Here is a 16,714-nt window from a genome sequence, read left to right on the forward strand (position 1 = left end):
GAGCAGGGAGGGGCAGGCCGGGATCTCCGGGGTGGAGCGGTGGGGGGAGCTCCGGGGCCGGAGCAGCGTTGTGGGGGCGCCGGCTGGGAGCTCCGGGTGCAGTGGGTGGGGAGGTGGCGGTCGGGGGGTCCGGGCCCGGAGCAGCGAGGAACGGTGGGGGGCTCCGAGGCCCCCGGGCGCGGCCGCAGGGGCGGGGCAGGGCGGGGCGGGGCGGGGCGGGGCGGGGCGGGGAGGGTCTCCGGGCGGCCGGCCCGGCCCACGCACCTCCTCGGCCTGCTTGCGCAGCGCCTTCTCCCGCTCGTACTGGGTGAGCAGCTGCTCGTTGTCCTCGCGCAGCAGCTCCAGCTCCACCTCGTGCTCCTGGTTCTCGCTGAGCACCGAGTCCAGGTTCTCCAGCACGTTGACCACGAGCGGCATGAGCTCTTTGACCACCTCCTCGTCGTAGCAGTGGATGAGGCGCTCGAACTCGCGGTAGATGGAGCCCGCCAGGCCCGACACCCGCTCCGACATCACCGAGCCGGAGCAGTAGTCGTCCTGGTACACCACCACGCCGCCGCCCTCGTCCATCTGGATCTCCATCATCGCGGCCACCGCCGCCGCCAGCGCGGCCCGCTGTCCGCCGGCGCGCACGCCCGCCCCGGCCGCCCGTAGTCCGCAGGCCGCGGCCCGTCGCCTCTGCCGCCGCCGCCGCAGCAGCAGCCGCTGTCGCCTCAGGGCTCGGGCGCCGCCGCCGCTGCTGCTGATGCTGCCGCCGCCGCTGCTGCTGCTGCTGCTGCCGCCGCCGGCGACGCTGCGCCCGTCAGTCAGCGGCCGGAAGTGCCGCTGCCCGGAAGTCCCGCCCGAGCCCGTGCCGCCGCGCCGCTAGGGGTCGCGCGGCCCGTGACGTAGCGGTAGGTCGCCCCCGAGACGGAAGGTCGGCCGAGCGGGGCCGCGGGCACTTCCGGTCTGGCGCATCGCCGACGCTACCCGCGGCGCCGGTCACCCTCCGAGGGTTTGCCCAGCTCCCCGGTGACCGCCACGCCGCAGAGGCTGTCGCGGCCGCCCGTCCCGCCCGCACGCCCCCCGGGGAGCCCCGGTGTCCTCGCCCCCCGTGCCACCGGCCGCCGGGAGTTTAGCTGCAGTGGCTGTTGGCGTGTGTCCCGGTGGATGCTAGTGTGCGTCTCGGCAGGCTGCGTATTCGCTCGCTCGCAGCCGCTCCAGGGGCTCTGCAGCCCGGGCGGTTCTGGTCCGCCCGCCGCCCCGCCCCTCCTTCGCAACTAGGGTCCCCTGGAACTTGCTGGAAGGACGTGGAAGCCCGAAGGCGGAGTTGCTGCGGACGGACTTAAGTTCTTTCCCTGGCATCTGAGGACAACGTCGGCCCACGGCTTAAAAACGCCCGCTGGGGCGCCTGGGTGGGTTAAAGCCTCTGCCTTCAGCTCAGGTCATGACCCCAGGGTTTTGGGCGTCGGGCTCTCTGCTCAGTAGGGAGCCTGTTTCCCCCACCTCTCTCTGCCTGCCTCTCTGCCTACTTGTGATCTCTCTCTGTCAAATAAATAAATTCTCTAAAAAAAAAAAAAAAAAAAATGCCCGCAGCCGGGGCCACACCGCTAGCGCCTAACGAAAGGCTGCAAGGTCGGGCCACCCTGACCGGTTCGCACACCCGCAAACGATGCCCTAAATACGGTGACACGAATGTTCCCCGTGACCCGATTCGTTCTGCGGGTGGGTGCGTGCCCGCCCTCTGCATCAGGAGGGACACCGAACTTTCGTCTCTGATTCAGACTGCGTGGATCTGGCCGCTACTGGGCAACTCGGACATGCCAAATGTCATTTCCCATCGGAGCCTAGACGTGTTACCGATCTCCTGGGAAATGCCGGAACACCGATAAGCCGATCCATGAAAGGGAGTCGGCCCAGCTATAGTCAGTAGTAAGCACACAATGCAGGATTACTAGGTTTACTCTCAAAATGAGCAGCCAGGACAGACTTCTGTCGGGTTTTCCCTGGTAAGTTACAAAGAAAGCTTATGAGTGTTTGGGGCTCATGTTTAAGACATGCTTCAGGCCTTTTCTCAGACACATGACCCCTTTGACTCCCTGAAGTGCCAACTGTAGCCCAGCAGCCCCCACCCTAAGACGCCAACGGACTTCGCCCCCAATGTTATTGCTTTTTATTACTAGCATAATTGGGTACGTTTACTTGAAATTGGCTAAAACAAAAGGACATTTTTAACAAGATGATAACACTAATTCCTGAGGCTTACCGAAGGGTGCAGCAGGTGCACTCAAAACTCAGGCAACCTAAGTTAGAACTTGCTTTAAAAAGAGACTGGTCTGGGGCGTCTGGGTGGTTCAGTGGGTTAAGCCTTTGCCTTCGCCCCAGGTCATAATGTCAGGGTCCTGGGATCCAGCCCCACATAGGGCTTCCTGCTCAGCGGGGAGCCTGCTTCCCCCCACCTCTGCCTACTGGTGATCTGTCTGTCAAATAAATAAAATCTTTTTTTTTTTAAATGCTGTTATATTTTTTTAAAAAGAGACTTGCTTTCAGATTTGTTAGGTAATGGGAAATACAAATTTTCTTCTCACTACAAGACCCTAAAATGTAAGATGAGAACACAGGTCTTAAAACGTTCCACTTTAGCCCGTCAGCGGATGGAGCACTGGGCTTCCAGGAGAGCACTTGCTGAGATGAGCGTTGGGTAATGTATGGAAATGTGGGATACTGTACTGGACACCTGACACTAACAGCTCACTGTATGCTAACTGGAATTTAAACAAAAATTTCTCTAAAAATGTCTAATTTAATTTGCTCGAGAGTCATCTAGGTCCCTGTAACATCCCTCTCAGTTCTTCCCACACTGAATTTTTTTTTTAAGACTTTATTTATTTATTTGACAGACAAAGATCACAAGTAGGCAGAGAGGCAGGCAGAGAGAGAGGAGGAAGCAGGCTCCCCAATGAGCGAAGAGCCTGATATGGGGCTCGATCCCAGGACCCTGGGATCATGACCTGAGCTGAAGGCAGAGGCTTTAACCCACTGAGCCACCCAGGTGCTCCCCCACACTGAATTTTGATGGCACTTCGTAGTCGCACATAAAACAGGAATGTCCTGTTCATGATCTCCAAGAATAACAAGGATCAAGGATATCAAGCCAGGAAATGAGCTGGATCACACAGGAGGAATATACCCCCTCACTGGGTTTGGAAAGTAATAACAAGTTACGCTGTTGCAAGACCAGTCTGTTTCTGGAGAAAGCAGAGGACATGAAAGGGCAACCCTTTCACTGCTGTTGGCTCCCTCACTGTAACCGACGTGCAGCTGCCTTGTTCTCGGACCTAAGAGGTGGCCATTGCCTAGCCCCTGGAGGCAAACGGGTTGGGACTCTGCAGGCCTGAGCTGGCCTATGGCTGGAGCAGCTCCTGCAAACCCAGCACGTGATGTTGCGAGTCTCGTCTGGCCCAGGTCCTGAGACAGGCTCTGCACTCAGACATGTTTTCAGATAACAAATGATGACGGAGTCAGGTAGTAAAGGTCAGGTGTTTGGGTTTTTTTGTTTTTTTAAATTTATTAGATTAAGTGTGCACGTGTGAGCAGAGGGAGGGGGGAGAGAATGTCCAGCACACTCCCTGCTGAGCATGGAACCTGACACGGGTCTCGTTCCCAGACCCCAACCAAGATCCTGACCTAAGCCGCGATCAAAAGTTGGAAGCTTAACCAGCCAACTGCCCCTATCAGTTTCTTTCTGACGTGCCGTTCTGGTGTTGGCCTTGGGCCAGCAGGAAGAGCGCTGTGCAGCCTGTGGGGCATGTTGTGTGTAGAGTGTCTAAGCAGGTAGTCCGAGCGGTTTCATCATCTTAGATCCACATACTGCGTGCAGATTCTGTCTGCTTTTAGGATATACAAAAATACCTAATAAATAAGGAAAAGATCCTCAATCTGTGCTTTCTGAACAGGATTTTAGCCTGCAGGCAAACCAGAAGCTGAGCACCCCATCTACTCCTTACCAGGCTTGTTACTAGAGTTTCAAAGCCCACTCAGACGCAAGTTCAATACCTTCAGTTCCTGTACAAATGGTGTAGGAGAAGAAACTGGCGTGTTCCTACTCATTCTACACAAAGCTAAATCTTTGAGAAGGAGATTAGTTTGGGCATCCTCTGGCTAAATGGAGGGGAAAAAAAAAAAAAGGCAAACCCATTCAGAGAAAAGCTGTCAGGAAGTAGCCGGGCTCAGGCACCGCGGACAACGGATATTGAGGAAAGCACACGTGCACATGCACACAAAGAACTGACAAAGACTTCGAGTATATGATTGCTAAGTTTAATTCAACGGTTATACCCAATCCTGCCTTGTAAAAAGAACAAAATTCCCCTATCAAAACTATATTGTGATGTGAGTACAGGCTTGTTTTTGATATAGCTCTAGAAAAAAGTTGGCACCAAATGCACATAAAAAAAGTTTTAAGGCTTAATAAAAATACAGGCTAATAATTTCAAAATGCAGCTTAGAGGTTGAGAACAGAATGCTAGGTTAATAAATTTCCAAACACAGGCAGTACCCGATGTATAGAGCATTTTCCAAATTATTAATGGCCACTTCCATCAGGCTCACAGGGGCAGAAAGTCCTCTCCTGCTTCTCTCAATGACCAGACTATGAGGCACTCTAAACCCAGTTCTGCGGCCCCAGGGAGGGAAGGCAGGAGAGAGGAGGGAGGGCATCTCTCCGCACCTTGTAGAGGTTTCTGCTAGTGTTCTCTGCCTCCATCCCCACCACTGCTCCCCAACCGCACCCGCGCCCCCTGCTGGTGGACAGGACTAGGTGGACAGCAAGGACAGGGCCGCAGCCATAGGGCCTGGCAGTATGAGGTCAGGACTCCTTGCAAGCCAATTTGGCATCCAGAGACCATTTTCTTGCATATTAAAAACCACAAAAAACATAGTAATAAATGGTAGTTCATTTCTATAATGAGAATGTTACATTGTTAAGCAAAAGTTAGTGTGTTTGGGCTTAAACCCTAACTACCATTTATGAGATTTCCTAACGGTGGAAAAATGTTCTGAATTCCAAACAACTTTCCTCTAAGTGGCCATCTGAAGGGTGGACGCAAGAAGTACTTGAGAGAGTCACATGGAAAGTCTCTAGCCTCCCAAGTGAACAGGGCAGTTGGAAGGAGGTAAACAAAGGGTCTTTGGTTGACAAAGCCACGTGCAGGTCCCCCAGCGTGCCCGGTGTAAGAGGCAGAGTTCGGCAGTGAGCTCCCGGAGGCACTTAAGTGTCTAGGTCACGGTGGGCGCATGGAAACACAGCGGTGTGGCTTTTCTCCATTTCCGTCATGATGCAGTATTTTCAGCACCCAGTGTTAGCTTGGGAGGCACTCACACCTGGACATCCCCCCACCCTAAGCCTGTCCTCTTGTTAACTGTTGGTGCAACATGATGAGGTGTAGGACTGAGACTGCTGCCCTGAAGGGTCCAATGGGGAGAAACTTTGCTGCTGGGACCGAGACACTGGCCAGCCCATTACCTCTGCCAACAAGCATCATGGAATCGGCCTGTTGAGCCTTCAGTGTCAAACTGGTCAATTTTCTGGACCAAGGTCTCCAGGCTCCTTCTGGAAACTGAGTATGGTCCAGAGGTTCCACAAAGCTTTATAAAGAGCAGGCAAGCAAAGTTTCTTCCTCTTGGTTGTACCTGAGCCAACTGCCTTTTTCCTAGAAAGGTGTCAGAAACAGGGCAGAGTCAGCAGTCACTTACGTAAAGCTGGTGTTTTAGAAAAGCCCTTCAGATATATTTAAAGATTCGAACTGAAGAACCCAAGGTTCTGAAGCGCCTCTTCTTCCCACAGTCAACAGGAGTAACGACACGTGAAGGGTCTGAGTCATCCCGTCGCCTGGATGCATGAGGACAGTTCTACAGATGCGGCGGGGGGGAGTGGGGTAGGTGCCCACGGGGAGAACTGCGGCTCGACAAGGGAACCGGCTGCAGCCCTGGACACGAGCGTGGGCCTCGAGGGAGGCCACTGAGGAAAAGCGGGAACAATTCACAGCAAAACCAGCTTGGGTGTAAAAGGCAGAGGTTCCTACGTAAGATCTGGCCAAGGTTTTAGGTGGCAGAAATGAAGTACCTCAGAGATCAGAGCACAAATCTTACTGTAAAGCATGAGACTGAGAGCGACTTTTTGGTTTTTGTTGACAGCTGCCGAGGACCAGCGGCCAAAGTGGCTCAGGCCGTGTGCAGAGGAACACACTGGGGCTGACCGGAAAGGAGGCAGCGGGGCCTGCAGAGGCCGTCCCAGGGACAGAAGCTGTCCCACGGTGAACGGGGTGAGGACCCCAGGGGCCAGAGAGCCCCGACCCCCAGCAGTAGTGTTTCGGCCTGTGCCTTGCTCCTCCGTCCTACAGCAACACACAGGTCGTTTCTTATTTTCTTGCCAAGGGTTTAAACGGAAACTGCTACCGTGCTAGTGACCCCCGGACCCCCGTCGACCAGCCCCACCCCACCAGGCCCCACCGTGGCCCCGCACCACCTGCCGCACGCCCCTCGCAGAACACCCTCCCATCTGCAGTTCCAAGTGAGTCCCGTGTTATCCCCACCAGGCCAGGTCTTGGCAGCCCGTGAGGTGAGGTCCCCCGGCTCCGCGATGGTGGTGGGGTCCGAGCAGCGGCTTCAGGGGCACAGCAGACCCTCTCCCCACCCGGCTCCTTTGGGCTAAAAGAAACTACAGTATTTGAAATCCTATCTCTCGGGGTCCTCGTCTGGCTACAGGTGAAGCAGCAGCCCCTCTTAGTAGAAGGAGATACTGGATTTGCCTCCAGGTGGATTGAGGACTTTGTTGTGAGAGCGTGGCCGCGGGCCCAACCTGGGCTCATGGCTGTCACCCGTGGGCATGGGCACCGGCTGTGGGGTGCGGCCCGCTTCTCCAGGGCCTCCCTTCTCACCCGCCTCTTCTCTGGGAGACGTGCTCGTTGCAGCTGCGGGACAAAGTCGGCATGCCATCCCGTTATAGGCCGCCCGGGACCAAACCGGCAAGGTGCGCGTACAGTGCGTGGCCTAGAGCAGCCAACAAGGCCACACCATGATGGGAAGAGGAGCGCACAGAGCCAGGCTTCCACCTCATCCCAAGGAGACTGACTGGCAGAGACCATTCTAGAACTGGGGACAATGCTGGGGCTTCATACTATAAACTCCTTGATAAATTCCTAATAAACCGATTATCCTACACACCTAAGGAACTCCACTCCTTTTTCTTCCACTTCAAGAATCAGTAACAAACCTTCTCAACTTGAACATGACAAGGAAGAGAAGGAGTTCATCTCAACTGGGGACCTAACAAGGCGAGGCAAGGCTTGCTGACACTCCCCGGACTTCTGGATGAACGAGTGTCTTGGTTAGGGGCTGAGGGAGTGGTGACCCACAGCACAGCCAACTAGGACAGCGAGGTGGGGCTCAGAGTCTGACCACCCCACCGCACCCCACGCCCCAAGGGCAGCTCTCCCACCGCGCAGGCCTCACGGTCTCTCTTCTCAGCCGGCACCTCTACTGCTCTCCTCTAATCCTCACTTCTACATCAGTGCTGCCTGGGCTACTGTTGGCCACAAATTCATTCCTGGCTCCAGATCCCTGTCCTTTGCTACCTGAGATCAGCTTCTAGAAGGGGTCCCTGGTCGTGGCCTGGGCTGATCACCAATGCCAAGTGAAGAAAGGCTGGTGGTGACCAGTTGGGAAGTTTTCACCCAAAATAACAGCCTACTTTTCTGGTCTTCTTCAAATACTACACATCCTCTTGGCAACAAACAGGACCTTGCTTGTTTCTGGCAAGGAATAGTCCCTCTCATCCTCTGGGGGCGTGGCGGCAACCCTACCACAGCACAGCGCTCGGGGGAAGGCACAGAAACAGCAGCTCACCTTTAGGGCCCGATCTGGGGTCTTCTCCTTCACATAAGAACACATGGTCCTGCAATGAGGCAAAACCCCAGGTCAGTAGGTGATTCACACGTTTTACCCTCATTCAAAAGGATGATGGAACTCAGGGCACAAACGGGCTTGTGTACATCTATGGTGGAGAGTTTCACCCCAGAGCGAAGCGGAGGGAACAGTGCCATGAGGCCCCGCAGCAGTGACGAGAGCTCCCCACCACCCCGACCTCAGCCACACACTCCCCACCACAGTCCCTCCGCCCCTTGGGCAGTCTGTAAAGCAAATCTCAGTATTTCGATTACCCGCAAATATCCAATTTAAAAATGTCCTTTAGGGGTGCCTGGAGGCCGGGGGCGCCTCAGACAGTTACGTGTCCAATTCTTGATTTTGGTTCAGGTCATGTTCCCAGCACTACACTGGGTGGACTAGAACTTGACAGTGAGTTCTGAGACTGGGAAGTGAGTTTTCCAACTCTGTTATTCACTGTTAACATGTCTGGCTAGTCACGAGTCCCTGAGGATTTTAGGATAGTCTTTCCACTTAAAAAAAAAAAAAGTGTTAAACCAAAAAACACCAAACACTATGGTAGGCACTTTGATAGGGACTGTATTCTTTTTCCTGCTTTTTTGTGGGGATGGGGAGGGAGGAGCAGACAGAGGAGCTCATGCAGACCCCCTGCTGAGCACAGAGCCTGACACGGGGCTCGATCTCACAAACCTGAGATCATGGCCTACACCAAAATGAAGAGCTAGACACCCAACTGCGCGGCCCAGGCTCTGACGGGGTTGGGATCATTTAAACCTCTTCTCAGTTGCCAGGACTCCTGACTGCCCTCCAGTGACTGCTGTGTGCAGTCCTCTGCTTCCTGTTACCCTGCCGACCCCGAGGCATCAGTTACCCGACAGCTGGTCTGATGTGGACCTGACCTTCTGACCAGAATCTGAAGGTGGGCTGTGATGTTCTGTAAGGACCCGCATTGCTGGCTGTCTCTTGCGACGGCAGCCACGGATGCTTATAGCTGAGCTCCAGGATTTTATGACGCGTCAGCGCGATGGTGGCATCGGCATTCCATTCCTCCTCCATTTTCGGCTGAGCACCCTCAGGACCGGGAAACTCCCTCAGCAGCAGCCCCCCCGGGATGCGACTCACGCAGAGATGCTGTCCTCTGCTCCAGCCACAAATCAAACTTTCTAAAAGTATTATCACAAGCCCCCAAACTCTCAATACTGGTTGAGTTTTAATCCAATGCGATTACTGTACTTACTGATGACGACTAAAAATACGGAAATTTTAGGTGTTCGATTCTACGAAGAGCCGCATGGCCCTTGGGCAGAGGAGAGCAGCAGCCTGTTGGTAGGGGCAGCCGCCTCCACCGGCACGCTGAGGCCAGTGTCCCCAGGCTTCATTCATCGCCACACCGGAGTGGGTTTCTGCGCTGACTCAGGGGAGCTGTGAAAGCCCATGACTAAGGACCACGCTCCGCAGAACCACGTCACCCCCTCCGCCTCTTCCCGGCAATGCACTGCAGCCGCCTCACAGCCGCACCAAGGAGTCCTTGACTCCATCTTTGTCTCTCTTCCTTCCATGTCAGCTAGCTGAATGTAGCCCCTACCTTGGGTTTGTTTGGGTGTGCCAGAGGAGAAGTGGCAGCAACTGGGGACCCAAAGATGTCACTGGTCTTCCCGCCAGGTGGGTTCAGACGCTGTCGAGTGTGCACAGGTGTGGATTCATCGAAGATGCCGCTTCCCTTCCCCCCTGCAGAAACAGTTCCATAACAGTGAGCACCCACGACAGCCCCCCTGAGCCACCCGCCGCCTTCATTACTTCAGAGACTCCCCTCGCAGGGACGCCCCAGTGCCAGTCCCTAGTTCGGGCCCACAGCGGGGGTGACCCGGTTGGTGAACCATACGTCAACATCAACCCGTTTATCAGGGGCCTGCTGGGACCGTCATTTCTGGAAGCGGACCTCGACGGGCCTCTAGCATTTCCTACTTGGGACTCCCTTAACCTTGAACTTGTGTTGTCCTATTAAAGGATCTTCTTCCTTAAACCCATGGAAAGTTCTTTATGTTAAAAGCAAAGAGCTGTTGCATTTTTTTTTTTTTTTTTTTTTAAAGATTTTATTTATTTATTTGTCAGAGAGAGAGTGAATGAGAGCGAGCACAGGCAGACAGAGTGGAAGGAAGAGTCAGAGGGAGAAGCAGGCTCCCTGCGGAGCAAGGAGCCCAATGTGGGACTCGATCCCAGGATGCTGGGATCATGACCTGAGCCGAAGGCAGCCGCTTAACCAACTGAGCCACCCAGGCGTCCCGAGCTGTTGCATTTTTAGACTAAATATGTAAGAAATGAATTCAACAACAAGCCAAGGCAAACCTGTCATCTGGAAAATAACACCTATTAGTCATTCTGCTGACCTCATTCTGGCTGCAACAACCAGTGACAACTAGACATGTCAGCAAATTACAGACATGTGACATCCTACAACGCAACTCTAAGTGATCTGATGAGCCATCATGGAAATATGCATCGAACGTGTAACTTCTCATAAGCTGATGAGTCTGGCCAGACGGCAAAGTCGACGCCCAAACGCCTCCGTGAAGCAGAGAGACGGCCACCACACACCCTGGCTGGCGTCTCTTCACTCGGCAACCGCCAGCACCTTTCTGTGGAGAGCTGTGCTAACAGAGCTGGGCTGCCGGTCATGGCCCTGGGCACCAAGGACTGAGAGTCTCACAAGGAGAAAGAAAGAGCATTCTGCTAACTAGCTAGCTAGATGGCCACACACGTTGGTTGGCCTTTCTGTGCCCTCAGAGGCTCAGCTGCAGAAAGGGCAGAACGAAAGGACCTGAGAGGCAGGTCCGGAGCTCAGGCACCAGACAGAACGATGCCAGGGACACAAATGCCCAACAGAGGTTCGCCGCGTCCCCCAGCACTGATGAAGAAGCGTCTCCTGGACGTAAACACCGCTCAGGGCAGGAGGGCAGAAGACAGTCCGTATGGCGAGCAGCGTCTCAATGTACATGGAGGGGGTTTTCTCACTTTGGGGCATCTGAGGAGGAAAGCAGTCACTCCACTGCCCCCTCCCTGAACGTGGCTCCCTGCGGACGGGCTGCGGGACTCAAGACTCCTCAGCATGTCCTTTCTCAGAGCTTCGTTTTCGAGGGCCCACATCCCAGGCAGTCACTTCCTGGCTGAAACAGCCCACGCGGCGAACAGAGAAACAGAGCCCGCAGGAACGACCCAGACGCCTCGCTCCCTGCGGGCCCACGGGGAAGGGCTCCATCAGCGGTTCATGCTCTCGTTTGCCTGCAGGGCCATCCTGAGGGTCCCCGTAGCCAGAGTGGACAGTAAAAACAGAGGGGCCTCTGGGACGCGGCCGCACGGGGACATGGAGCACAAGCCCAGCGAGGATGGGAACAGAGCAAGGGAAGAGCCCTTCTGGAGCAGGAGAACCGATCAAGAAGGTGCGGGGCTGCCTGTGCCAGAAACATGCGCTCATGTCATCTTTGCACCCACACACCTCACCTTCCAGGACCCACAGGCCCGGGCTGGAGATGCCCACACAGCACAATGCCAGGCTGCTGCTGGAGCCCGGGCAAGGGGCTCAAACCTTCTTGCCTCCATCTATCAACACTGAGGAGGTCGTTAAGTTAACAAGAGCACCGACCCTCGGGCCACGGGTGACATAAGGGAGTGAAAGCAAGTGAAGTGGGCAGAGCGGTGCCTGGCAGGGTCGGCCCTCAGGGATGCTGCTGGGCTGCCGTCAGCAAGAGCATCTCCACCACCAAGGGGGCAGAACTCCGGCTTCAGCTCACCCCAGACACTGCTGCTCCTGGTGGCGCTACAAAGGCTTAAATAAATCCTCTTTAAAAGGTGCATTCAGGGGCGCCTGGGTGGCTCAGTGGGTTAAGCCGCTGCCTTCGGCTCAGGTCATGATCTCAGAGTCCTGGGATCGAGTCCCGCATCGGGCTCTCTGCTCAGCGGAGAGCCTGCTTCCCTCTCTCTCTCTCTGCCTGCCTCTCCATCTACATGTGATTTCTCTCTGTCAAATAAATAAATAAAATCTTAAAAAAAAAAAAAAAAAGTGCATTCAGTTTTTTAAAAAGTGGAAAATAAAAGTAACTCAATTTGAAGTTTTTGGCTAAAGACACTGCTCATCAAAAAAATTTATTATTTTAAGATTTTATTTATTTATTTGAGAGAGAGAGAGAGATCACAAGTAGGCAGAGAGGCAGGCAGAGAGAGGGGGAAACAGGCTCCCCACTGAGCAGAGAGCTCGATGTGGGGCTCAATCCCAGGACCCTGGGATCATGACCTAAGCCCAAGGCCGAGGCTTTAACCCACTGACCCACCCAGGCGCCCCCGAAAATTATTTTTAAATTATAAAACATAACCCAAAACTTCTTAAGACTTAATAGTCACAGATAACAGAGAAGCCAAGGACCCCGGTAACTGGCACCTAGAGTGCACAGAGCACGACAGGCTCCCAGAACCCTGGGCATCCTCCCCACACCCCAGGTCACCAGACGCCCGCGCTCCCTGCAGACCACAGACTTGCTATCGTTGGTCCACTTTTACTGTGTATGTTCAACTCCAAACAACGTAGTTCTGCTTCTGTACGTTATATAAAGGACCCTGCAGGTCTCCTAGTCGACATTTTGCCTGGAAGATGAACTGAGGTTTGGAGAAGGAAAAGGTGCTGAATTTAGTCATAAATAAATTCTAGATAGGCTTTAAAAAAAATTAATTCCTAGAGAGAGACAGTGACAGAGAGAGAGAGCATGAGCGCGCACAAGCAGGAGGGGCAGGTGGACAGGCAGAAAGTCACCCCGATGCCACGCCCAGTGCAGAGCCCAACAACCTGAGCCGAAATCAAGGGTCAGACGTTTGACCGAGCCCCCCAGGCGCCCCCTAAGATACGCTTTCGTAAGAACCAAACTGCAGAAGACAGACAACATGCTGGCAGAGTGGGCAGCGAGCATCGCACACATGGTGGGGCACGCCGGGCCCGTCTCATGACCGGTCGGAAGTGGCTATCAGGATTTTAAACTGACCCAGCAATTCCATTTCAAGACACTTACCCAACGGATTTTTCAGGTTAAGTTTAGAGCATGAGCTCCGGGATCAAAAGGCCCCTGGTGCCACTGGCTAGGAGTGAGCTCCAGGGGTGGCAGTGACCCACCCCAAGCCTCTGTTTCCCTCTCTGCCCAGGGGCCCCCCACACCTACCTCCTAGGGGGTGGAGAGGCAGCCAAACGAAAACACAGAAAGCACTGAGCACAGTCCCTAGCAAATGTGGAACTGTCCACACGTCTCCAGCACCAGAGTTAGAGCAGCGAGAACAATCTGGAAGATGTGAGCCAGGCAGCCAGCAGAGCCCGCTCAAGAAGAGTAAAGAAACGGGCGCCTGGGTGGCTCAGTGGGTTAAGCCGCTGCCTTCGGCTCAGGTCATGATCTCAGGTTCCTGGGATCGAGTCCCGCATCGGGCTCTCTGCTCGGCAGGGGGCCTGCTTCCCTCTCTCTCTATCTGACTGCCTCTGTCTACTTGTGTTCTCTGTCTGTCAAATAAATAAATAAAATCTTTAAAAAAAAAAAAAAAAAAAAAAAAAAAAAAAAAAAAAGAAGAGTAAAGAAACAATGGGGGGGCATCTGGGTGGCTCAGTGGGTTAAACCCTCTGCCTTCGGCCAAGTCATGATCCCAGGGTCCTGGGATCGAGCCCCACATAGGGCTCTTTGCTCAGCCGGGAGCCTGCTTCCCTTCCTCTCTCTGCCTACTTGTGATCCCTGTCTGCCAAATAAATAATGAAAAAAAAAAAAAGAGAGAGAGAGAGAGACTGAGTATGACAACCCTTGGCGAATGCTCAGTGACGATCACGGGCTCAGTCACTCCCATCACCCCCCAGTTGCGCCCCCCCACCCCCATCCTGGACCCATTTCTCAATCAAGCCTTCTCATCAGAGGGCAGGGGGCACACTGCGAGCTTTCCCTTTCAGCCTTCCCTTGAGAATTCATCACAGACTGTTTGCCAAGGGCACTTGCCAGGACAGAAAACAAACCCCAAAGACAAAACAGCCGCAGAAGCAGGAACCCGGCACAGGGAGTGAGTTCAGCGGCCGTTGCCGCATCTTGTGACCGTGCACCACACAGAGGCTCTCTATCTCTCCGCTCAAGAGGGGCCCAGGCTGCCGGCTGGAGAACCTGAGGCCGAGGGTCCACAGAGGGGCAGTGCCCCAAGCTGCCACGCTCTCCAGGGAACCCGACCCACCCCAGAGGCAGCTCTGGACACAAGGAGCCCACAGCCAGCTGGGACGGAGCTGACATATGGTGGCTGTCCTGATGTCGCTGATACAAAGGGTGTATGGGGCTGACCATGCCGGCCCCACACCTGTAAGGTGGACGCGACAAGGGTGTTCCTCACTTTTAAGAACCACCTGTTTCTACTGTATCCCAAACTTTAACCCTCCACCCACCCCAGCAACCAAACCCCAAACTAGCTTTTGAACCTAATGCCTTTGCTGCCCTGGGTTAGGTCCCTGGCACAGGGCAGGAGCCTCGCGAGCTTCGGCTCTGCAGGACTGACCTGCCGGAAATACAAAGTCCTGTGTCGGGCCTCTCACAACCTTGTTTTCCCTTGGGGACACAGGACAGGGAGAGCTCCTTGGCGAACTATCCCCATGCGGTCGGTCACTCAACTGGGGAGCCTACCGGCCAAGAAAAAGACTTTTCTAAGATTCTTTCCCACTGTGACTACTGCAAGGGGGACTGGCACTAAAGAACTACATGGACGGGGTCATCCTTTATAGAGCTCTGATCCCAGTGACGATCTGAATCAGAAGAACCTCCCTCTGAAGAACATTTAAAAGCACAACTTGCACACAATTTCTGGCACTGCAAGGACCCACTGGAGAACTGGGAGGGCCTACCTGTTGGGAACCAGAATCCCAGCATCCGCCCCTGTGACCTCAGTGCCTGGAAATCAGCCATGGTCTGGTGGCAGAGGGAAGAGGATTCAAGAATGACTGAGCTGGGGCGCCTGGGTGGCTCAGAGGGTTAAAGCCTCTGCCTTCAGCCCAGGTCATGATCTCAGGGTCCTGGGATCGAGTCCTGCGTCGGCTCTCTGCTCAGCGGGGAGCCTGCTCCCCACCCCCTCTACCTACTTGTGATCTCTGTCAAATAAATAAATAAAATCTTTAAAAAAAAAAAAAAAATGACTGAGCTGGGAACGCCTGTGGGACACAGCCAGTGAAGCTGCTGCCTTGGGCTCAGGTCATGATCTCAGGGTCCTTGGATCGAGCCCCGTGTTGGGCTCCACACTCAGCCAGGAGTCTGCTTTTCTCTCTCCCTTTGCCGCTCCTCCTAATTGTGCACACTCTAAATAAGTGAAATATTAAAACACTCGGGGGCCCTGGGTGGCTCAGTGGGTTAAAGCCTCTGCCTTTGGCTCGGGTCCTGATCCTGGGATCAAGCCCCACATCGGGCCCTCTGCTCGGCAGGGTGCCTGCTTCCTCCTCTCTCTCTCTCTCTGCCTGCCTCTCTGTCTACTTGTGATCTCTGCCAAATAAATAAATAAAATCTTTAAAAATACATATAAAAAGCAAACAAAAAAATTAACAAAACAAAACCGTCCTTACATTCTAGAACTCTGACGGCAAGGGATAACCTGCACCAGAAAACATTTGAAAAGGCTGACATGAAGAAATTAAAAAATGTTATCAGAAGAACAGCAGAAAGAGGACAGACAGAGGCCAAAGGACTGATGACTCACAAAGGCCATACCTGGAGGGTTGGTTCTTTTAGGGATGTTCTGAGGCTCTTCAGTTGGTCCAAAAATATTAGATGCCATCCTATTGGGCCTGCTGGAAGGAACAGCTTCTTCTGGACTTCCAAAAAGATTGCTAGCCTCTCCTCCCGGGGGCTTCATGGCCCTAAGAGCAGAGAGCACCCGAGACTCACAGATCGCCCTGATTCAGTGTGCATCCGTCTGACCCGCTCCCCTCTGTCCTGCGCCCTGGCCTCACCCATCTGCCCAGCCCCTGAGCACTTGTCGCCAGAAGCTGGTGCCAGATCCCGTGCCCAAACGGTGGGTGACAGCAGGTTGTGCGCCTGCAGCAGCTTTACTTGCTGGGAAAGCCAGTGCCACAGGTGCACGGGGCTCTAGTGTTCCCATCAGTGATGCCACTAGCCCTGGGTCTTAGTAGAACCCCTAAGACCCCTTTGGAGAAACAAAGCTCGTATCAAGTCTGGGGTCTCTGTCTTGGAAAGACAGCCTCACAGCAAAGGACGTAGCCAGAGTTGTTTGAAATGACCAAATGGTTAAGTTTAGGTGGTGGAAATGCAGTATTTCTTACATTATTGTGTACTTTAGCTTTACTGTACTTTGAAAACAAGGGAAGAAAGCAGCACAGTGGCCTCGTTACCCAGGAAGGGACAGTGGCAACGCAGTGGGCGGTAGGGTCCCCCCACCTTGCAGGGGTCATGGAGATCCTACAGGCTGCCCCAATAGGGTCTCGAATAAGGGGACTGAGAATGAAGAGATAATTCTGATAAAAACAGAACCCACAGTGGCTCAGTGTGGCCTTCGCCAGGCTCCCCATCAAGGGCACTTGCCTCCAGGACACAAATTACAGACAGCTCAGAACTGACTGCGAGGGGACGCGCTGAGTCCTCTCTTGTACCCCCCAGCGTTCTAGTAAACGGTGAAGGACACACATGGGGCCAGAGGGCTTGTGACAAAGAGCCACAGAGACAGCTCGAGGGGACAATGGCACCAGCAGCAGCAGGAAGACAAAAGCCACTCTCGCCTCCAGGTCCAGAGCCTCCGC

General features: G+C 54.2%; 2 protein-coding genes across 15 annotated transcripts in view; both read right to left on the reverse strand.

Moving 5' to 3' along the window:
* The window catches only part of MAPK8IP3 (mitogen-activated protein kinase 8 interacting protein 3), a 46,227-nt gene extending 45,570 nt beyond the window's left edge, over positions 1 to 657 (reverse strand). For 11 of the 12 annotated variants that reach the window (XM_059415694.1, XM_059415687.1, XM_059415693.1 and 8 more), the window contains exon 1: positions 265 to 652. In XM_059415694.1, the coding sequence (XP_059271677.1) occupies positions 265 to 582 (318 nt within the window). In that variant the 5' untranslated portion in view covers positions 583 to 652. Of the gene's footprint in view, positions 1 to 264 lie in introns of all 12 variants that reach the window. The other variant, XM_059415695.1, reaches the window with a different exon arrangement.
* A 2,921-nt stretch (positions 658 to 3,578) lies between these two features.
* Positions 3,579 to 16,714, reverse strand: part of JPT2 (Jupiter microtubule associated homolog 2) — a 14,928-nt gene continuing 1,792 nt past the window's right edge. For 2 of the 3 annotated variants that reach the window (XM_059415713.1, XM_059415714.1), the window contains 4 exons: positions 15,669 to 15,817; positions 9,506 to 9,648; positions 7,882 to 7,930; positions 4,283 to 6,947 (listed from right to left, as the gene is read on the reverse strand). In XM_059415713.1, coding sequence (XP_059271696.1) covers positions 6,760 to 6,947; positions 7,882 to 7,930; positions 9,506 to 9,648; positions 15,669 to 15,817 — 529 coding nt within the window. In that variant the 3' untranslated portion in view covers positions 4,283 to 6,759. Of the gene's footprint in view, positions 3,889 to 4,282; positions 6,948 to 7,881; positions 7,931 to 9,505; positions 9,649 to 15,668; positions 15,818 to 16,714 lie in introns of those variants that run through there. The other variant, XM_059415715.1, reaches the window with a different exon arrangement.

Source organism: Mustela nigripes, chromosome 11 (genome assembly GCF_022355385.1).
Source record: "Mustela nigripes isolate SB6536 chromosome 11, MUSNIG.SB6536, whole genome shotgun sequence".
Lineage (NCBI taxonomy): Eukaryota > Metazoa > Chordata > Mammalia > Carnivora > Mustelidae > Mustela > Mustela nigripes.